This window comes from Mucor velutinosus, assembly GCF_035048745.1.
Source record: "Mucor velutinosus strain NIH1002 chromosome Unknown tig00001564, whole genome shotgun sequence".
Classification (NCBI taxonomy): Eukaryota; Fungi; Mucoromycota; class Mucoromycetes; order Mucorales; family Mucoraceae; genus Mucor; species Mucor velutinosus.
The window spans coordinates 2267142-2291133 of NW_027041906.1; the positions used below are offsets into that span (position 1 = coordinate 2267142).

General features: G+C 39.5%; 4 protein-coding genes across 4 annotated transcripts; 3 read left to right on the forward strand and 1 right to left on the reverse strand.

Moving 5' to 3' along the window:
- Positions 1 to 2892: 2892 nt before the first annotated feature.
- On the forward strand, positions 2893 to 3885 carry ATC70_011042 (uncharacterized protein; the record flags this gene model as incomplete). The annotated part of the gene is made up of 1 exon (XM_064830244.1): positions 2893 to 3885. The coding sequence occupies one exon, from the start codon at positions 2893 to 2895 to the stop codon at positions 3883 to 3885; it is 993 nt and encodes a 330-aa protein (XP_064682746.1).
- A 191-nt stretch (positions 3886 to 4076) lies between these two features.
- Positions 4077 to 6033, forward strand: ATC70_011043 (uncharacterized protein; the record flags this gene model as incomplete). The annotated part of the gene is made up of 4 exons (XM_064830245.1): positions 4077 to 4198; positions 4336 to 5035; positions 5141 to 5379; positions 5451 to 6033. The coding sequence occupies 4 exons, from the start codon at positions 4077 to 4079 to the stop codon at positions 6031 to 6033; spliced, it is 1644 nt and encodes a 547-aa protein (XP_064682747.1).
- Positions 6034 to 6400: 367 nt separating this feature from the next.
- ATC70_011044 (uncharacterized protein) lies at positions 6401 to 8927 on the forward strand (the record flags this gene model as incomplete). Its single annotated transcript, XM_064830246.1, has 3 exons — positions 6401 to 6430; positions 6907 to 7398; positions 7518 to 8927. 3 exons carry the CDS (start codon positions 6401 to 6403, stop codon positions 8925 to 8927), a joined length of 1932 nt encoding a protein of 643 aa, XP_064682748.1.
- A 5524-nt stretch (positions 8928 to 14451) lies between these two features.
- Positions 14452 to 15416, reverse strand: IES6 (chromatin-remodeling complex subunit ies6; the record flags this gene model as incomplete). Its single annotated transcript, XM_064830247.1, has 5 exons — positions 14452 to 14676; positions 14828 to 15023; positions 15072 to 15281; positions 15331 to 15357; positions 15409 to 15416. The coding sequence occupies 5 exons, from the start codon at positions 15414 to 15416 to the stop codon at positions 14452 to 14454; spliced, it is 666 nt and encodes a 221-aa protein (XP_064682749.1).
- Between the last annotated feature and the right edge of the window lie 8576 nt (positions 15417 to 23992).

The following is a 23992-nucleotide window of genomic DNA, read 5'->3' on the forward strand; positions in this document are numbered from 1 at the left end:
TATTTTAGAAAAAAAAAGTTAACTTTGAGCAGGCGGTACTAATAAAAGTCTATGGATTACTGTTAAGCACAAACAATAAAAGTATTATTTGTAGCTTATAAAAAATGTTTGATATTATAAAAACAAGAAAAGACTTATTTGAATAAGATCAGACACAAAAACTAAAGATTTATTGATGAAGACAAGAGTTATTCTATTTATACTAAGTTCTAAATGCCCAAGTAGCAATTTAACTTGTACAACGCTTATCACATCTGGTGAACCTCAGTATTTAGATAGCTGAGATGCACTTCAATCATCATAGCTTGTCCATGTTGTTGCACAACACAGACATATCTACCCATCAAGAATACCTTAATCTGTATAGACAGTTGTAGCCCTTCTGGCACAGCAATTACTATATGAATGCAGGTTGTATGTCTAATAAAAGTTGTAGAGGGTACTTTTGTTGATTGAGGAGTGTTGTATCTAGGCTTTCTGAGAAGGATGTCGATGAGTAATGAGGAAAAAGAATGAAAATGGACAAATTTCAAAGGGCCGTACTGGTTGATTTTACTAAGTGAACGAGAGCTTCAAACTTAATAGCTTCTATTTTTTTTTCCAATTCTCTATACGATGGTATGGTTATTATGGATAAATAAATAAAAAGTTGAATATCTCCTGCTTGTAGCTCATAAAATATAAAATTTTGAGCAAATTCATGAAGGGAACGTACACCTGGTACTTAAAACCATTAAAATATAATGGATATAACGTAGAGCTATTGAATGGTCTTTGTTTTGTGCGAATACAGTGAGTATTTGTCGAGATATGGTCAAAAAAGAGTATCATGCAAAATCATGGATTTTTCTTCAAAATCTACGTGTGATAGCAAGCAAAAAATCTGGTGACGATTTTTTGGTCAGGACAATATTTACAATATTTCACGATAGAAGCATGCTAGAGCTTCAAGCAATAGCTCATTTGATAGGAAATACTTTGATCTACAATGTCCAGTAATGCCTAACAAAATGCTTTGATGACAGATACTGATTAATCTTTAGAAAACAGTGAAAAAATTGCAAAATTTAACTTATCAAATATTAGCTGAATAATGTACAGCAAACACTTGATATAGATACCATTGTATTCCCCGTTGAATTCTCTACAAGTTTCATATAAGTTTGAAGAGGTGTCTACTATCAAGAAACGCGTAATGTTAAGGTCGATAGATTTTGGAATCCCATGGATCATCATTCAAAATATTAGAAATTGAAGCTCCGTTGACCTTCCGCATGTATACACCTCACAAGTGTGCATTTGACCAAACATTTTAGAAATCGGAGCGTACGAAAAGGGCCATATTAAGTTGTTGGTTTCAAGTTATCAATAGATACTTGACATGTTGAAAAATTTTGCTGTTGAGACTAGACAACTGTAGCTAACTTCATTCAAGAATAATAAGATTTCCAATTTGTAGTATGTATATTTCCCCGCTTAAAAATAGTATCTCCAATGTCGATTATCTTATGAAGTATGCATTCCCAATATAATGTTTCCACTAAGAAGTTGCTCCAATATCATTATTATAAAATACGAGCCATTCAGCACTTTGGGTGGTTTCCTGACCTACGCTTCGCTTCGGTGGAAACCAACCTGCGTTCAAACGGCTCGCGCTGCCGCGGGCCTTTGGCTAATATCCCAAAATTAATATAGCTAAAATGTTAGAAGAAGAACCCTGATTGTTGATTGATATATAATCACTAATCATATAAGTGTTTATGCTTCGGATAGTTCTCATTGAAGCGAAGCGAAGGTAGAGAACCAACATGCGCAGCGGCAGCTCGTGCTACTGATTGCTCTTGCGTATTTTATCAAAATGCTGCTACTTTCATTTTGACCCTCCACTTACACATAGTAACCCTTCATATTATCTGTGGATTAAAAAAACATTGTCAAAATTCGACTAAAAAGCATGAGGTACCCCTCATGGTTTTCATCGAAAATCAAACGATCGCGTTTTTGATCTTGATAATGAAGACTTTTACTATGGTATATCTTGAATCAAAATATTTCTATCAATCTAACGTAACTCCTGAAATCATCTTTGTGGGACTCTGATATGTAAAATTTCGACTTTTTGGCCAGAAACCTCTTTTCAAATTTTCGTAAATCATTTGATAAGTTTATTCAAATCATCTATTTTACTCAGTACCATTGGACGCACCTAGAAAAGTACTCCAGGAAAGCTTAAGGTGGCATGGGGTGATCATCATATTTTACTTAGTCGAATCTCCAAACATAGCTTAATCGAGTTCAAAATTATCAAGATTTGTCCAATCTAGAACAGACTATGATTCTGGGTTTGAATTAATTTTGGCTAGTGGGGCCAGCTGGAAAACTCATGCCCTTTTCATACTGCAATACAGTAGTAAATGCCCTTGAAGGGTATAGAAAGTAGGTGGCAGGTTATAGCACTATCGTTTATGGTGATATTTTATTGCCTTCTATATCGTTCATAATGATATTTTATTGCATTCTATATTTAATAACGTTAGTCTGGACATTGACGATGCATGGTTGCATAAAATGTCTGCAGTAAGTAGTGAAATCTCTTAGGCTCCGAGCCGTCGTTCAAATAAAACGTTGACAGCATTGAGCAGCAGAGGAAAGAGGGTAGAACTAACTGTGGTTTTTGTTGATTGATTGTAAAATTATTATTCTCATATGAGCCAGGCCTGACAGATGCCTTGAAACTCAGGTTCCATATTAAGGTTGTAAAGTGTCTAAGGACTGAACATCTATTATGTTATCACCTTCCGCTTTTCAAATTTTTACATAGTTTGAATCACCACTGTAAGAAAAATCTCTGAAAAAGCGATAGTAACAACAAACATTGCAACTTTGATCAGCATGTCAAACATTGTGATCGATCAAACCACCATCCAGGCTCTCATCGAGTCGGTGAAAGCCTTACACTCCCGTCTCGATATTTTCGACCGTGCTCAACAAGCCCATCAAGCCCTGAACGCTCAGTTCCGAGAAGAAGTAAATGACCTTCACTCCATCATCAACAATCTCGAGAAGCTTATCCGCTCTCCTGCACCCGTAACTGCTCAGCGCCCCATCGCCGCTATCCCAATTACACCTGTGGCCCCTGCCGCTCAGGGTCACGCTCAACAACCCCGCAACAACCCACCCCAGTGGAGCCAAGTCCTCAAACATCCCTCCGCTGCCTCTAACAAGCGCCGCCGCGAACATGATGCTCTCCGTACACTTCAACCTCCTCAACCTGCCACTGAAAATTCCAACTACACTGTTCTGCACCTCCATCGTGCTCATCGTATGCCTCACACCGAATACCGTGCTACCCTCGCTGCCATCGGCATCGATAGCAAACGTATTCTAAATGTCACTTTTCCTGCTCGCAACATCTCCACCATCCTGATCCACACTGCTTACAAGGCGGATATACTTCAACTCTTAGCCGCCGGCGAACTGACTGAAGTCCCAGACTTTAACCCGCTTGACCATACACATGTAGCCGATCCCCAATTTGCTGACATGCCTGCTCCCCAACTATCCCGTATTGCTGCCGCCCTTCACACTGACCGATGCATCCGTACTGTGCGCTACATCAAGAAACATACTGTCCCCGGCGTCCTCAAATTTTTCATGGCCCAAAACTGGATACCTCTCGTCACTGCTCCAGATCTCTCTGCTGAACTGCTTCCTCGTCCTGCTAAACGTGCTATGGACCCTCATTGTGCCGTTGGTCAATTGCTCCTTAATCCCGTCTACGCCACCAAGTTACGCTCACGCCAGTTGGTTGATCGTCTAGGCAACGTCGCTGAAACCAATCCAATGGAGATTACTGAGGAACTTTACGATGATTCTCTTGAATGAGTGAATCCTCATCACAGCCTTTAAATCAACGTTCTGCATCCCCTGATAATGTTTATGTCCCCCGGTATCTGCTCCTCATTCTTCTAACAAACACACTAACTTGATTATTCGTAGTCTCAACTGCCGTAGCCTTGCTAAATTATCAAACGACCCCAACAGACAATCTTTTTGTCGATTCCTACGCCAATCTTATGATCAACAACCTCACATCCTCTGCCTTCAAGAAACCCATGCTTCCGACCCCGACTCCCAAACTCGCCTCAACTTACAACTCCAAGCAACATCTTCTATATGGTCATCGCACTGCGGGATAGTAAGTCTTCACCCTAACATTCATATCAATCCCATCTTCGTCTCGGATGATGGTCGAATCATATATTGCAACATTTCCCACACTACTAACCTATTTCCTCCCCTGAAGATCATGAATATCTATGCACCCGTCACTAGTCCAGATAGATATATCTTTTATGATCAGTTACTTCAACGCTCCTTCTTCCAAACTCTCATCACCAACATGAACACGGCGGAAGGTCTACACAACAATCACCTGTCCAATGTCACCAATGCCCCATCTATAGTCGTTGGTGATTTTAACTACAATTTCCGCCGATACCGTCCACCATCTATTGTCAAACCAGCTAGCATTCAATTACAATGGCTTTTTCATTCGATGCTCACCCACTACTATCAGGAAAACACTCATGAATTAATCCACGAACCTCAAGTACCTACCTTTCGTCGCAACACTACGTTCACTACCATCGATTATATGTTCTTGAATCCTCAACTGATGGACTTCCGTACTGACCAGTTTGTCCACTTGGACTGGACTGACCATGCGATGCTGTCTACCCAACTAACTTTTGATAATCCAGATCTCGGTAAAGGTTTGTGGCGAGCCAATCCACAATTAGTCCACAACGAATACTTCTGCCAACGCCTGTTCACTAAGCTTGACGATTTCCACACCCTTCTCGCTTCCAATGCTAATGATCTCACTCCACAAGTCATTTGGGATCAAATCAAGGAATTAACTCGACAGGTAGCCAAATCTTGTAGTCGTCGTCAATCGGAATGGCGTCGCCGTCTACTTCGTCGTCTCCAAAGCAAGCGGAACAAGCTGCTACGACTCTACAAAACGACTCAAGTACGCAATGATCGCCTTCCCAAGATCGAATCAATGATAAGTAACTTACAACAAGAATTGACCGATATTTAAGCTTTACGCTCCGGCATCAAATGGCGTGAACAGGGGGAGAAATCCGCTGGTTTCCTCAAGCGTCTTACCTCCCAGCGATCCCAACAACAAGCCATCCCCACTCTTCAACACCCCATCTCCTCCTCCGATTGTGCGACCACAAAGGACAAACGGGCAGCTGCTGTAGCTTACTACGAACGGCTCTACACTGCGGATATAGTGGACACCGAAGCGATTCGCTACTTTACTGATCAGATTCCCCATACTGACAAAATTCTAGATTCAGACCACCCGTCATTATGTGCCCCATTTACCCTCGATGAAAATTAGTCGAAGCCGGTACTCGGGCCCCTAAACAATCAAGTTTTGGCATTGATTCGCTACCATATGCCATAATTCAATTGCTTTTCACCCACCCACTCACCGCTGCCATTGCTCTCCGTGTTTATTTTGACGCCTTGTCAGACGGCGTACTCCCGCAATCGTGGCAAGAAACTTGTCTGGTCTTGCTCCCTAAGAAAGGTGATCCTGCCTTGTTGCAGAACTGGCGTCCCATTAGTCTTATCTGTTGTGATGCCAAAATCTTCACTCGGCTTTTGAATGCTCGGCTCATGCTCCACTTCGGCACACGATTGACCACCTCACAACCCGGCTTCATGCCCCATCACTTCATTGGCGAACCAGCCATGACCCTACATTGCGCTCTGTCCCTCGCCACTGCCACCCATTCTACGTCAATCGCCTTGTTGTTAGATCAAGAAAAGGCATATGACCGTGTCAACTTGGAGTACCTCACCGCTGTACTCACAGCTTTTAACATGCCACCTTCTCTAATCTCATCACTGCTTTCTTTGTTTACTAACACGCAGGTACGGGTCAACATCAACGGTGTGGAATACATCCACTATGATCTGCATTCCGACAGTTCCTCCAGTTACCAGATTTAGATATAAACTGTATGTACACTGGATTAGATGTACGATATCGATTTATACTATAAGAAGATATGGACTTCAGATACGCTAGTACTATAAGATTCATACTATATAAGATATAGGCTATAGATGGCACCACGGACATGGATGGCACTATAGACTTATACTTGTATTCCGACATTGACTACGGATGTTTACCATATCTGGATAGGCACCAAGATTAATGCAATATGAGCTTGTTGCTTCAGATGTGCACTTCATGATCCACGCTATAAGACACATGCTTATATCCGTGATACTAGCTACAGATACTTTATGTACTACAGACTTGTACTATATATGAGACATGCTATAGACATGCATACGATATGCTATAGACATGCCATATATCCAGATACATGCTAAAGATGTATGCTTAGCGATATACACTCAGATATGTACTATTAATATAGACTAAGTAGACTGTACCTATCGGATACATGCTACTAGATCGATATTAATTATCCTTATAGTAAGGATAGATCAGGGTACTTCGGATGAGAGTCTAATTATTCATCCAGACAGAGCTAAATCATGATTAGCTTGCTGGAGTTGTCTTTTAGCATGATTAGACATTAGTTGATCTGAGTTGACTTATTTGTCAATCTAATTAATAGAACTTTTATCCATTGTTATAGTATATAAGAAGGATCATCTACCTGGCCAGTAGAGAGACTTCAGTTTACTTTACACCTGTCAGTTTGATAATAAAACATACCTTTATCAAGCTGACTTTACTGTTTTTTTTTTATTCTTTTTTTTCCGTGAATTTTAGTCTATCAAGCCTCAAATTCCACAAACGGATTTCTCTCTGAAGCGTTTCCAACCCAACGTGGTATGAGATAGGGTGACCCTATCAGTCCTTTGCTTTTCAATATCATCTTCGACCCTTTCCTCCGTGCCATCAACCAACATCAAAGCATACTTGGGTTTGACTTTACACGCATTGCAGCCACTAATCCTCGTTTCTCCTCACATCTCGCTGACAATGTTCCTCTCGCAGATCCAGTCAAAGTCCTGGCATATGCCGATGACACACTAGGTTTCCTCAACGATCTTAGTGAATTCCACCAGCTTCAACAGTTGATAAATAAGTATGCCGCCGCGTCCAATGCCTCTCTCAACTATCACAAGACGCAAGCATTGTCTCTCTCTGGTGTACCGCACGATTCCTGGATTTTCGGCCTTCGCGCGTCTGGTATCTCGTCTTGGCATGACCAGAATGCTACCGCTCCCATCATCTATCTCGGATACCCTATCTGTTCATCTACCGCTCAAAAAAACTCATATTTCGATGCTCTCCTCACTCGCCTCCGGGGCTTTTGTCGCCTTCATTCGGTACGCAACCTTACCTTTCGAGGACCGGTTACTGTTCTCAATTCACTCTTGTTCTCTAAAGTGTGGTATATTGCACGCTTGTTTCCTTTTTGGCTAACGATATTCACAAGCTACAACAGCTGGGCGCCTCGTTCGTTAACCAAAATGCCAAACTAACTCGATTCTCTTTCGCTACTCTCTGCCTCCCTCGTTCTCATGGCGGCCTTGGTCTTTTGGATCCTGCTGTGCAGATCAACGCCCTTCAGTGGCGCTGGCTTCATCCACTTTTGCACCCATCCGATCCCACTCCTCCTACCAAGACTTCTCTTCCTTATCTCCGTGTCATCCTCAACTTCTTCCTCGCTACTCCCTCATACCCCACCTACCACTGGTCTCTCCTCTTTCCTGCCTGTAGGCCATCAAGCGCCAGAAAGGTCATCGCTTCTCTCTACAACCTTCTTCGCGCCGTAGATACCATTGTTCGCAAGTTTGGTGTCTGTCATGTTTCCTTCAGTACTTGTCTACGCCTGCCATTTTCGACCTTGGTTGAACATAACCTTCCACCCAACCATAGCTTATCGCCTACATTTCGCTCACCAAAGGAAGTGGTAAATCACTACCCCAGAGTGCTTCAACTTACAGGTAATGATGTTTTCATCTTTGATACCACCACTCAAGCTCTTCAACTTCGCACTTCGGTCATCGGCCTACCCCACCAACCCACCAGCTTACGCGCTATCAATTTTCTTCAGGCTCAAAACCTACTGCTCACCAACTTCATTCACTTCAACATGTTGCTCCTTGTCTCTCGTCCAAACATCCCACATATCGACCTCTCCACCATCACCAACTATTCCGATAGTATCAGCCTCGTATCCACCCTTCTACTTTCTTTATTGGCAACTTCATTTTCTTTTGAGTCTCATTCATTCCTTTTGTCCCTCCCTACTAATCAAGGATTCAAATCCCTCCCCCTTCACAGTAACCCCTTCTCTCATTCATCCTCTTTAGGTGTTGCCAAATGGAAGCAGTTTTGGTCTCTCCAGGTTCCTTTGAATGCTCGCAATACTTGGTTCCGGATCTTTCATGAAAAAGTTACTACTTGTCAATTATTACATCAACGGCTTCGCGATTCATTTACCCCGTACTGTCCTCACTGTCAGTCTTCGTCATTCACATCCTCCACTGTCATCGAAGATACTGAACACTTTCTCTTTTCCTGTCCTCAAAAATTGGACGTTTGGCGACAAACTCTCTCTCTTTACCTCTCATCTCGTTTCGCTCACGTTGCGTATGAGGAATACATTGCCATCATCCTCCACCTTCGCCTTGATATTGATCGCTCATCTCATGAACTTTTTCCTGCATTATCCGTGTTCCAGGTCTTTGCTTGCATCCAACAGGCCATCTGGTCTGCTCATTACCGCCAAGTTTTCCAACACATTCCTTTCATCCCGTCTACCGTCATTCACTCCATTCACCATACTCTTCTCAATTTAGACTCTCAACTGTTTAGAATAACAAAATATAGACAGAGTAAATACAATTAGAACTGATTATATTTATTATGTTATTCCAAGATTGAATAGGTATCAAAACTAGTGTAGATATCAAAGGTATTTATAGTTATTTGACAGTGCCGCAGCAATAGGACCTTGATCTTGAATGCGGGATAATTGTATAAGCCTTGAACCAGTAACGAGGATGTGCTGCATCAGAACTCATGAACCACCAGTCAAGGATAAACAACAAAGATAATCCAGGATAGAATGTTCTTCCTAATAGCTTTGACGGAAGAACATTTGTCGGAATTGAAACCCACTTCCAGGGACGAAAGGCCATAGGCTACCACTCTCTAGGAACCAGGATATAGATTAGCCATTTGATGGCACCACTCATGTTCCTTCGTGCTGCTTGAATAAAGACCTCTCACTTCTACTATGCATCTCAGCTCATTCTCAGATCCTCTTATGTAATAAACGACGCCTAATACATTTGCCTCTCAGAGATGATCTATATCCTCAACATCAACTTTCCTTCGATACAATTATCTGAGCTTCCCCTTATATTCTCCAATCTTTATATCCCCTCCCTCTATATTAGGTGACGATTTAAGGACTTTAAATAAAAACAGAAGTGCTCACTTCCTTATAAAAAAAACATTTATTATGTTATGATATTAATTCTCGATTCAGGGCAACTTCTGAAACTATGTTTGTGAGATCTTGATATATAAAATCTCGACATTTTCGCTAAAAACGTCATTTCATAATTTCATAAATTGCTCAACAAGTTCAATCAAAATATCTATTATACCCAACACTGTTGGATGCGCATAGAAAAGTTCTTCTAGATATCTTAAGGCTGTAAAGGATGATCACAACAACCTTCATAGTCGAATCTTCTAAAATAAGTCGATCAAATCGCAAAAGGATCCAAAATCAACGAATCATGACAGAAAGTCGAGCGGGATTGTAATTCTTTTTGGCTGGCTAGAAGACTCTCCTTGATTCCTCAAAGCCCTATAATATAACTGTAATGATATGCACAGAAACAATTATACGAGAAAGCGAGACTCCTTCTCAAATGGATAGCGTACCCAACGTGAGACCCAAAAAGAACAGGTTGGTGACATGGGAGGAGCGTGACATGATCCAAAGCAACAGAATAGCACACAGACAAAAATGATATTGCAGGTGAAGTTTAATTCAGAAACCTCTTTCTTTTGGAAATCCCACGGCCTTGTTTGATGAATTTCGCGATGTGCACTTTACTTAGAACCCTGAAAATAGTACCATTGGATTCCTCAAGCGATTTGCTTTCTAATGATGTACATACTTTCTAATAAAATATCCTCTCTTTGACCACAAATTGGCCATTTACTTGCTTATCTCTCTTCAATTCATGTCCTTTTGTTTACTTTACATGTGATTTTTTTAAAGCTCAATTTTGCTTAGCAAATGAATTATTTTGATCTTGCATGATCCGAGTACTTTCTAAAAGAGGACGATTCCTAAAAAAATGATATGAAATGTGTTGACTCTTTATGAGATGCATGCTCTTGGCATAAGAACTACAAACAGGTTGCAGGAATGATACACGAGAATGACCAACTCACTATGTAAATGTGGGCATATTGATGATATCTAGTAGCACAAACACTTGATTGACATCATTGACAGCAACCATGATAGCTGGAAACAAGATGACCTGCACTGGTTCGAAAACAATCCATTATGTTCCATTCCATGGAGATAGCCGCAGTAATATTCATATGATACTCTTGCTTTCCGAGGTGTACGCTTGTCTCTTAATCCAGAATCAATTGTTGCACTGGCTCCAAGATGATGTAAGCAACAAGCAAGCCAACCTTATCATCCTGTATTGTCCGATTAGATGGACAGTTTATGACTGATGTAAACAAAAAGAGAAATGGATCGAGAACCGTATGATCTTGGAGAGAGAAATTAAGGAGAGGTAAAAAAAAAGATTACTTAATCAAGCAACCAGCTGCATTTGTTTCAGTGTCAAATGACATTTTTTGTTTACTTTTTGATGAGGCTGAGCCAGTGAAAAGTTGTCTGTTAATTACATCTAGGGAGAGATGGGGGAACTCGTTTCATGTGAAGGTGGAAAAAGGACTTTTTGAAGTAGCAAAATGGACATAACTCGAGACAGAAAACAGTTGAAAGCCTTGGACGAAGCGGATCAAATAGAGCAAGTGTCAAACGTCAAAATGGTACTATTTTCACGCGCTCAAAGTAGTATATTGTGGAGAAAAGTAAAAGGAAACGAGTTTGAGTGTGGCAAGGATACTGGACTCACACAAAAGTCGATGAGAAGGATATAAATAGGGATTTGTTTCAACAGCTTTTCCCTCTTCTTCTTCATCTCATCTCTCTATTACAAGCAAAATACTCTATACATACAAACTCTCTACAAGACATTTGGGCTCTCTCTCTACATATGGTCATCTAAATCAAATACTCTACTGTCGATTGGCCTCTACTACTGCTACATACAATGCCTTACAAATCCATGGTCCTCTCTACGTCTCTTGGTCCATGCTAGAAAAAGGCCACACTATCTTTGATACATGCAGACCTTGGTGAACTGTGCGAGTAAGTTATTATCTTGTTGGACGTATGAGCCATGTTGACTAACCTATTGATTACATAGTGCCGAAAAACTACTTTGTAGGGACTGAGTAGGATCACCGCTTCATAATCATGGGTAGACTGCAGGACAAATCCATTGGTCATGCTACGGGATGATCACAAGCTTTATTGCCGACGAGAGTAGGGTTTAACCCTATGATCCGGAGATGGAGGCGGCTTGAGCGTGTCGATGATCTTGTGATGGGTGAAGCAAGTTTACACCTTGGTACCTGTTTATATAGTGTTGGTTCCTTTTATTGATGGTCAATTTTCTTTGCCCAAATGGTTTGTTACGCACTCATGCCACAGTACTTGTGTACTCATCTCATCTTTATCTAGTTACCTCTGCCATCTTATGTTCTATCTCATCTAAAGCAAGCTGTCCTCTCCAAATGCTATCAAGCCAAGTTCTCTGTGCCTCCTACAAGCTCCTAAAATGACAAGACTGTTCAAATTTACCATCTCTACATCTATACAAGGTCAAGCCCTACTCTCATCTGTGCTTCCTCTTACTCAATCAATTATCAAGACAATTAATGCCTGACATCTATACAAGGCCAAGTCGTTCTTATATCTCTGCTACCTCTATCTATACAAGTCAAAATAGCCTCAAAAATCTGAAATATTTTAATCCATCAAGTATGGTGATCTCATAAACTCAAATACACATTAATAAAAAACAACCACGTCTTGTCATTAGCTTCAATATTATGCTCTTTTATGATTGCATCTTGTTTCAAAGCTTGTACTGTCCAATGATTGCTATAACCAATGTATTTTAAAGCCTGTACATAATTTAATCATATACATATAATTTAACGTCAAGAGATTTTGCCTGTATGTAATATCATAACATGATAAATTTATGGTCCCTAAACACTTTCAAAGCCTCAAAAAGGAAAGAAATTGATCTAACAAGTATTTTGATAGACTGGCGTTATCAAATATAGATTCAAAAAGAACAGCATAGCTAACGATAATGCTATATGATTTGCCACCTACGTTCCATACGCTTCAAAAGTATCTATTATTGTACTGCCTTCATGATGGAAAGGGCATTGAGTCTGCCAGACGGCCGCACTAGCCGTCAAAATTGATTCAAATCCAGAACATTTTTTCTGTTCAAGATTGGACAGAAAGTGTCTTTCTTCGACTTGATTCAATTATTTTGTAAGATTCGACTATATAAGTTGTGAAGATCATCCTTTGCTTCCTAATACAATCTCAAAGTACTTTTCAAGACGCATCCAATGGTACCAAATAAGGTAAATGTTTAGAATAAACTCACTGAGCAAATTATAAAAATATGAAATGAGGCTTCTGGCCAAAAAGTCGAGGTTTTCCATATAGAGGTCCCGCAAAAATAGCTTCAGGGGTTGCGTTGGATTGATAGCAACAATTTGATTTAATATATACCAAGGTAAAAGTCTTTATTATCGAGGTCAAAAACGCGATCGCTTGATTTTCGATGAAAACCATGAAGGGTACCTCATGGTTTTTGGTCGAATTTTGTCCATTTTTTTTTGGTCCCCAAAGAGTTGAACAACAGTGGCAATAAGTAACTGCCAGATGAGAGCAACTGTTTGGTGACAATCTGACAGTCTGAAACGGCTTCCAACGCGAGAAAACGCAGCTCAAGTGCAATCGGTTTTTGCTATATTAGGGACACTAAGGACTATAAAGGAGAAATACCAGTATGCTGTTTGCCCGTATATAAAATAGCTACGTGTATATGGATGTAGAGCATTACATAAGAATCAGATCCACAGATAAGATGAAGGGTTTTCATGTGTAAGTGGAAGGTCAAAATGAAAATAGCAGTATTTTGATGAGACGAACAAGGACAGTTGGTAGCGCGAACTGCCGCTACGCAGGTTGGCTCTCACCCAAGCTAAGTAAAGGTAGAGAGCCATCCGAAGCATAAACTCTCGTATATATTAAAGACAATGCGTATTAGGGGTGTATCAGAAGTTGGAAGTAATGTTCATCTCCTTGACGGCAGCTAAAAGTGAAAGAGACGCCATCAATGAGAACCAAAATCTTTCAATAGAGATCACCAAGTAATACTCTTCAGCATTTGTAGGGTTATTTTTCAAATTGAGCTACTTGAATAATATTAGATTTTAAACGAATTCCAGGCTCCAGTAATTCTCTTTTCAAATGCAACCTTTCAAGCTTGCACTATCAGGTGGGAACTTCTCATAATTCTGTCAATCAGATTTGACGTTACTTGAAAGCATGGCATCATGAAATCTTTTCACTCTATTTACCACCGTGTTAACACATTTGGGACCATCTTCTCTTTTGACAGTCTCTTTAGTTTTCGTATGTGATGTGCGATAATTGAGGTATACCATGTGTATATTTTAAGCAATTCAAAGGATCACTGGGGTTATACATATAATGAATAAGCAGGTTAATGGATCAGAAGTTTCAGGAACTACAATAGTAAAAAGTTATTATGTGTAATGCCCACAAAATGCATTTAACTTGCCTAATAATGCTTGATCTAACCTGGCCATCGAATTGTTCGAAAAGGTCTTTGTGGTAATGAACTAAACTAACAGAGATGAATGCTGTCGGAACCTTCTTTGGCAATTTTGGTTTCAACTCGTCTTTCGAATAAAGGGGTATTGTTGCTAGGGCATATTATTTCGCTATCGGCCTTGTTGTCTCCGTTGCTACATTTGATTAAAGCTTCATTCATTGCGACTAGTTTTTTGATGCTGGGTAAAAAATCTTTGATTTCTGACTTGCATTGAGGCAAGATGAAATCGAATAAGAATAAAGTAACATAGAACTTCTGGGATATGAGCACAAGCGTATACACATTGACTTTCAATCCCACGACTTGTAGCATGATGGGCGCATTGATTTTGTGAGTATCTATCGTTGACTTGCTGAAATACACCAATCGCTACACATCCAGAATGAGAGCCCGAGTGCTATTTGTGTAGTAAGACGATTTCACCTCACCATAGGCGATATTTTCACGATACTGAGACTGAGGGATATTGGTTACGAGACAATCTGGGCGCAATACTTCCTTCTTTACGAGCTTCCTCTCGTTGGGATTCGACTCTGGGTAGCGAAGGCGGAATGTGTCATTGATGTCGTTGAGGAAGTATTTCAACCACTGGGTCTAGAAATCTAGTCTTTAGGTCACATTCGTTGAAAGCTTCAACCTCTTTATATCGAGGTAAAAACTCCAAAAGTTCTCGGACGCATCGAATTATTCTCTTGTTCTATACATCTTTTGTGCTTTGTGATAATTGTTCAAGATTTGCCTCTACTTCATGGTAATCGAAAAAAGCCTTTTCAAATATATCATCGATGAGATTAAGCAGGTCTGTGTGTTTAGTTGTGTCGAAAGAGAAATGAGTTTTCAACAAATGTTTGTAGAGTTTGTTCAGGTTTGCTTCTCCAAAAAGGCGCAACATGTCAGTGGAGTAGAAGCCAGGCTTCAAGAACAGAATGTTTTCAAGAGCTCTATCAAAAGGGATAAGTAACAGTACTTACACAAACAAAAACACTTACATAAGCTTGTAGAAATTTGGCTCGAGATAAATGGCGTCCAGTTGTGAAAGATCGCTGAGGCATTTCTTCTTATATTGCGCGAACAGACTTTGGTATTCAGTATCACCGACAGCATACTTGGCATTAGTTTGAAGCTTGCTGCGAACTGCTTGGTTCAATTTTGGATTCACCGTCGTGGGTAAACTATCGAAATCAACGTTTGCCTCAGCACTAAAATCCTACATCAGCACCCTCATCCATGCTATTTTATCAGACTTACTCAATATTTGGATTAAGTAATCTGTCACTGCACACATAATATGAGTACAACGCTCTGCATGAAGAGCACTTTACGAACACCTTCATGGAGTCGTCGTCCTTGTCGTCTTGATCAGTAGCAGAAGGAAAGAGGTCATCAAGATCATCATCTTCGCAATCATTATTGGATACAGGTACATTTTCAAGCTCGCTGTGCAAGCGCTTTCTTGGATGAACTGAGTTTTCTGATACGTTTTGCTGGATGGTTTGGTGTGTAGCTTGATTTATAGTTTGGGCTTTGTTCACAATTGTATTCGCTTACTGGATAGATGATGTGATGCTTTCTTGATCTGATGGGGGTATCTTGAAATCTTCCAACAAACTCTTTGCGCGTTCTCGAAAATGTTATGTCAAAATACAATGTAAAATTGAATCTGCCAAAGAATTACACTTTTATTGAGAATGCATCCCAAGGATGCATTTATATACTTTTCATTATGCTAGGGTTTACAGCATGATGATGAACTATAATACAAATAGGTTTACTATCTACCCAACAATTGATTTGTAAATCATGATTAGCATGATTTACCCAAAGGACCTAAGAATAGCCTAAAACCTTTAGTGTGAGACCTTGCTATGACATTTGATATAACAGAAAAGACTGTTTTGGATGAGTTTTCAAGTTCTCTAGCTCTTTTTTCGTCGCAAGCCCGTGGTAAGATCGTTCTTTATCTGGATACTTTTTCTGAATATCTTCAAAGATGTCCTTTATTCGCCAACCACCAGGTGATGTAGTTTCAAAGTAGTGTAATGGCATTTCATAAATTTGAGTGTTAAAGAAAATGCAAAATGTGAGTAGTTGAAGGCTGTGATGTTGGTGGATTGTAAATGGGAGTTCAGGGACGAAAGAATGACCAACATTTATTGTTACGTATTTATTTTACATTCCTCTCTTGCTGAAGAAGACCTCTTCATGAAAACATTAAAACTGAAGAAAGCTTGGTGAGCCTACCAGTTGCGATATGACCATTTCTCCTCTCTTTCTCTATTGCATCATCTATTATGTATGGCCTGTTTGTACCTTGGTATTTGGTTCTAAATGGTTTAGAAGGAGGCCTTGTAAATACGTTTTACATTGCTGTCTGAATACGTTTCAGCTTCCTTGATGTGGACATCCGATCAAGGAGTGACCAACTCGACAAGCTGCAATGGCTTGGTTGAGGGTTCCCCATGCTTTGAGACAGCCTGTTCCAGCATATATAGCTATAGTGAAGACTGTTGCTGCAAATACGTTTTGCTCAACATCTGAACACATTTCAGCTTCACTGATGCAATCAGAGTAGTTTGTGTGGCATGTCATTATTGCAATTACGAGCTTGCCGAGCCAAATGTAGTAGCTAAGTATCTATTCATTGTCGGCACCAAATTTACTTCCATTGCTGATATTCGCGTTTTTACTTTAGGTTACAAATGCCCATTGGGATACAAGTTCTTAACAATACTCTTTGTCAAATCACTCTTAGAGTCTGAAATAGGAATTCGAGATGGCCAGCACGCAAACGTACAAAGATCAACGAGCCTCACTGTAGCTGGTCAAGAGTGATTGGACTTGCATTTTGAGCCAAGGAAACAGTCTACGGACTCTGTCGTTGACCTCTGAGCGACAGTTTGGGGGGGGGGACTTATCGAAATCAAAGATTACATGTGTCTCCTTGTATTCACACTTCTCGAGCTGCTCGTGTCTCTAAACCATACCTAAATTCACACAACTGCGATGGCCGTGTAATAAACGCTTTAATAAAAGGAAGCTGTAAATCAGAGACAACCTCAGTGGACTCTGGGTGTTTGGTACAAAGGACCCTTGGGGATTCAGAAGATCACTTCTTCGCTTCCGTGATGTTTAAGCATCTTCATTGTTTTGATATGGCTCTAATGAAGTTGCTGTATGGTTCTGTATTGAGAAACAGCTGGACTTCTCTATACACGTAAAGACTTAAACGTCGACAGACGTACCTGTTCCGTGGCAGGCTTCTTATAAAATGGTCTGGAGGGCAAATGCCACCAAACAAATTTGAAGTAGAAGTAGTAAAATTTATGAACCTTGCATTTGACTCAGGTACAGCAAGAACCATCTTGATAAATGCACTTGCTGAGATACTGATCGTCCAGAAATGCGTAGCTATGGTCAGAGAGAGATGCCAATTTATTCAGGAAATGAACTTAAACTAGAATCGTGAGCCACCCAGACGTGCTTAAGACATAATACTAGTATTATCAGAAAGACAAGGCAATGACCATCATAGGCATAAATTCTTACTTTCTGCATTTCAGATTCATTTCAGGATCATAGTGCAAACAACAGCGATGGATGAAAAAATGGTGTAGACTCTCAAAAATCCAATCCGTTGGTAATGATCTGACACATGCCCATTACATTCAATTGTATTCTTGAAAATCATTGTAATTCATGTAAATTACACTGAACGAGGAGCTCATATAATTCAATGTGGTTGTCTACCTTTGGCTAACATGTCAGGAGATGCATATATCAACTATAATACTACCATTGCTTACTTTATTAAGCCTTTGATTGTTGCAAATTGACCGTTCAAGTGCGACATCTCGACCTCAGGTGCTCGATGCAACTCTCCACTACCTACTAGTAGAAGCACAGACATCATTAATCTTGTCTATATGCGCGCGAGGTGAAAAGGGTTATCAGCACCATCTTGGCTAGTGATTACGTTCTATGGCACAAACTCGGTTCACAATGGCGGTATCCATCAGACAGTGTACGATTAAGACAGGCATCTCTTCTATTTCTAGCACCATTCATGTCAATGTTCTTTTTGTGAATAATGGAATTTACTAAAAGGAATGCAGAGCTGAATGAGGTATGAGTGATTCTTTTCAGTATTGCTGGATTCACATCGTATATCTCACAGGTGCTTGCTAAATTAGTTGAATATTGATGCATACATTCACAAGGCGGGATTTAGAGCAGTACTTTTGTCTCCCTATATTCGATTTTGAGCACGGTAGGCAAGTTTTTTCAATGATGACTCTAATCTTGACGGCCGACCACAGCGTTTGTGATTGCACAATTACCACCAGTTGTTCTCCATACGCCCCAACGCAAGTTACTGATATACATTGTTACTGGAGTGTCCATTCTGAGTATTGTTGTGCATTCTGAACACTTTTGCAAGAGAGCAACGGGGCGAGTACAGCTAAACATTAGGTCTGAAATAAACAACTTTCAAGTTTCAGAGGGAGCCACATTCGCATTACGTGTTGATACAAGTAAATAACCACGAGCCAAACGCAAAAGAACTTGCTTGTAAGTGACGAGCGGCATTGGCAGTCAGCTAACAAAACTTCAATGTTGCGATGCCATTGGATCCGCTTGTTAATGGCAGGAGATAGAGCCTTGGGCAGCCAAAGGAGGTACTAGTTAGCAGATAGTGTGGAATACATCCACTATGATCTGCATTCCGACAGTTCATCCAGTTACCAGATTTAGATATAAACTGTATGTACGCTGGATTAGATGTACGATATCGATTTATACTATAAGAAGATATGGACTTCAGATACGCTAGTACTATAAGATTCATATTATATAAGATACAGGCTATAGATGGCACCACGGACATGGATGGCGCTATAGACATACTTGTATTCCGACATTGACTACGGATGATTACCATATCTGGATAGGCACCAAGATTAATGCAATATGAGCTTGTTGCTTCAGATGTGCACTTTATGATCCACGCTATTATAAGACACATGCTTATATCCGTGATGCTAGCTACAGATACTTTATGTACTACAGACTTGTACTATATATGAGACATGCCATAGACATGCATACGATATGCTATAGACATGCCATATATCCAGATACATGCTAAAGATGTATGCTTAGCGATATACACTCAGATATGTACTATTAATATAGACTAAGTAGACTGTACCTATCGGATACATGCTACTACTAGATCGATATTAATTATCCTTATAGTAAGGATAGATCAGGGTACTTCGGATGAGAGTCTAATTATTCATCCAGACAGAGCTAAATCATGATTAGCTTGCTGGAGTTGTCTTTTAGCATGATTAGACATTAGTTGATCTGAGTTGACTTATTTGTTAATCTAATTAATAGAACTTTTATCCATTGTTATAGTATATAAGAAGGATCATCTACCTGGCCAGTAGAAAGACTTCAGTTTACTTTACACCTGTCAGTTTGATAATAAAACATACCTTTATCAAGCTGACTTTACTGTTTTTTTTATTCTTTTTTTTCCGTGAATTTTAGTCTATCAAGCCTCAAATTCCGCAGATACATCAAGAAGGTCTTGAACAATACATAACTCTTAGGACATAACTCTTAGGACTACGCAATGAGTGTTGGTACAGGTAAGCTGGTACAGTTTCATCACATGCTTTCGTTTGAAAACCCTCAAAACATTTAAAAATCAGGTCTAATTGTGTACAAGCTATATAATAGCATCAATTACGTTATATACCTATGTTGCTACACTGTAAAAAGTAGCTTGAGGAGAAAGTAAATGTACCCTAAGATGCATGCTTGCATGCAACAACTAAATTGCTTTCATTAAGACATGAACAGTGTCCATTCTGAAGAACATTAAAGGTGTGATTATATACTTCTATTTCCACTTGATTAAGGTTTTATTATTATAAAAGACAAAATAACGTTAGACAAATCAATAGGAAACCAACTAGCTGTAGACCTTCGATGTTTCAATCCCTCAACCAATCAGAATGCTTGAAAACTCCGCTGACCTAAAAAAAATTTGCGAGGGTTTCCCCCTGTTTTGATGTGAGGCAAAATTTTAAGCTCCGATATACAGCAGTATAGCAGATGCCATCATCAAATTCCCCCCAGGTGCTAGAGCATGCCTTACTTACACCACCTAGCTTTTAAATTCTGGCATTGAGACTCTCAATCATTACTAAAGTAAGTAGCGATAACCAAATGGAGGCGGCCTATCTACCTCCTAGCCTCAGATAAAGTCTTGTTGAGCTTCAGGGATAGGCACATCCACACAACGTAAAAAAGGTATGCTTCAAAGAAACATAATCAAAGGAACAAATGAACATAATACTATAAGGGTATAGTAGTATGTAGGCAAAAAAAAAGAGAGGCGCTCACACGAAGCGAGTCAAAGAAAGGCGTAACAAACACATCAAAGATGTTCAAAAAAGCTCGTTGTTATTGTTGCAATAAAAATGCATACATGAGCAACGTGCATGGTAGTAATAGTCGGATGTAAAGCAACATGGCACAAATATACACAACTGCAAAAGCAACAGTGGTATTATAAGTTTGCAATACAACATAATGACTAATGCTGTTTCATGTAAAACCACAGAGGAAACACCACCAACAAAAGAAAAAGAAGAAGAAGAAATCGCAACAAGGCAAACATCATGAATGCATTATCATGAGAAAGGAAGTAACAATATAAACGTTCAAAGAAAGTTTATATCATTGCGACTAGAAGAAAGAAGATACTTACCACTTACCACAGCTAGAGATAAACCAGAGAACGAGCATGCACCAAAGACAGTAGACCAGGAAAGACAATATTAGCAGCAGCAACAGCAGCAACAACACTAGCACCATAGAGAAACCAAAAAACGAACGCCACCAACAGAGACTAGTTAAAGACCAAAGAAATTGCTTACTAAATCTATCACAGCCAAGGATGGACCAGAAGAGTATAGGCAATCACCAGAGATAGACCAGAGAACTAGCATACAGCGAGAACAGTAGACCAGGAAGCATCAGATTATCAACAACATCAACAACAGCAGCAGCAGCAATACCAGCAGCAACAGCAACACCAGCAGCGTAGAAAATCCGAAGAACGAGTGACACCAGAAACCAGGCAAAGACTAACAAAGCAACTGCCAGAGATGAAGACCAAAGAAGCAGTTACCAGACATAATAAACCATAGAAGCAAACAGCAGAGATAGCAAAGAAGTAATGGTAGCAGCGTCCACGGCAAACAGGTAAAAAAAAATAATCGAAACCTAATAAACAAATTCGATTAGTGCTTGTTCTACGTCTTTCTGTGCTCGTTGTCGAACGGTACCTGCTATATTCCACTTGAAAGAAGCAGTATCAAGTGCTTTTAACAGTACAAGGCCGTGTTATCAGAAGCTAGAGTGTTGTTTTCAATCAAAAGGGTTCCAAAACCAATATGGTTTGATATTAAACGCGTTTTGCAAAAAGGGTAAAAAAAAGGAGGATATGGAAAAATGAGAGAGCGCCCTATTCGACGTCACGTCCAGTAGATTTGGTCCCAGTATTCTGCCGTCGTGGTAGCCGTAACTGCTGCACTTTAATTTGCAATTGTGCAGTGGATATTTTCGTCTTCAAACTTGACTTGATTTGACATCCTTTGAACGTTTTTGCCAATTTAACTATGAAAAATGTCGTTGCCACATCCAACGTTATAATGCATCTTTAGAGAACTAAAAAAGCCGCATCGAATGGTGCTGATTACATGCAGCTTTCAGACCGAAAATAATGAGCAATTTTCAAAAATATGAAAACAGGTTTTCTGTGAATATGTCAAAATCTAGCATATAAAAGTTTCATATAAACAGCTTCTAGTGTTGCGTTGCATCTTTACAATCAATTTGATTCGATATATATTATAGAAAAAGTCGTCATTTTTGGGGTGAAAAACGCGATCGTTTGATTTTTAAGAATTTTTCCTTACTAGTACACATGAAAATCCTCATGATTTTCATGAATTTGCAACGACCTAAAACATTTTGAAATAAAGCATCAGTAAGTAAAGCGTGGGCAGGGAGAAACGTTTGGCCCTATTCCGAGCTTCCACAACGCTTTGTAGCATGAGTTATTCGTGCTTCAAAATGTCTAAATTTGGACAGAATTTGGCCAAAAATAAGGCGTAGTAGGTTGTGTTGCCAAGGGAGTCAGTAAATCACGGTTCTGTCTGATGACCCCGATGTTCTGCATTGTACGGAAATCAATACCTAAGTGATAAACGCTTTTATTCCACTTCTAAGAAGGTTCAGGTCTTCCTTTTTGAAATGCGCGATTACAGTAATTTCTGTTAAGCACAAAGAATAAAAGGATTATTATTTGTCGCTTATAAAAAATGTTCGATATTATAAAAACAAGAAAAGACTTATTTAAATAAGATCAGACACAAAAACTAAAGACTTATTGATGAAGACAAGAGTTATTCTATTTATACTAAGTTTTGAATGCCAAAATAGCAATTTATCTTATACAACGCTTATCACATCTGATGAACCTCAGTATTTAGATAGCTGAGATGCACTTCAGTTATCATAGCTTGTCCATGTTGTTACACAACACAGACATATCTACCCATCAAGAATACCTTATTGATAAGTTTATTCAAATCATCTATTTTACTCAGTACCATTGGATGCACCTTGAAAAGTACTCCAGGAAAGCTTAAGGAGGCATTTTTTTTTTTTTTTTTTGTAGGGGAGTCGAGCTCCAGGTTTTATTTAAAGTCCTTTAAATGTCATACTGAGGGATAGAAAAGACTGTTGGTGGACCCAATGTCTGCAAAGAAGGGGAATAAGATATTTTTGAATTAAGTTGGGAAAGAAATCTACTACTAATAAGGTGCGACACCTAGAGCCAAAACAGTCTTGCGGAAATCGTCAAAATATAGATAATGGATAGAGTACAAAACACCAAACGAGGACATCAGTACTACGTCAAAAAATCAAACAACTTGCGTTCACTAGGATTTGAACCGGGGATCCTTCCGTTGGCATACGGGAGTTCTACCACTTCGCCCTACCACCAGGGGCTAGCTTAAGGAGGCATGTGGTGATCATCATATTTTACTTAGTCGAATCTCCAAACATAGCTTAATCGAGTTCAAAATTATCAAGATTTGTCCAATCTAGAACAGACTATGATTCTGGGCCTGAATTAATTTTGGCTTGTGGGGGGCCAGCTGGCAAACTCAATGCCCTTTTCATACTGCAATACAGTAGTGAATGCTCTTGAAGCGTATAAAAAGTAGGTGGCAGGCCATAACGCTATTGTTTATAATGATATTTTATTGCCTTCTATATCGTTCATAATGATATTTTATTGCATTCTATATTTAATAACGTTAGTCTGGACATTGACGACTCATGGGCTGCGTAAGATGTCTGCAGTAAGTAGTGAAATCTCTTAGGCTCCGAGCCGTCGTTCAAATAAAACGTTGACAGCATTGAGCAGCAGAGGAAAGAGGGTAGAACTAACAGTGGTTTTTGTTGATTGATTGTAAAATCATTATTCTCATATGAGCCAGGCCTGACAGATGCCTTGAAACTCAGGTTCCATATTAGGGTTGTAAAGTGTCTAAGGACTGAGCATTTATTATGTTATGATGATATTTCAGTTTTATATGATTCTAAATTTTTTACCTATGAGGACCTGGATGTACAAAATGTTTTTGATTTTGAGGTTTTCAACTTTTAGACGATCGAAAATCGATTTTTTAAATATTGATGCTAGAGCCTTGAAACTAGCATGCTCCTATACCAGTTTTTTTACCCTCTAAACCATGGTGCAATTGGATTTGAGATAGAATGTGTTGCCAATGAGAAATGTGTAATTTTCGGAATAAGC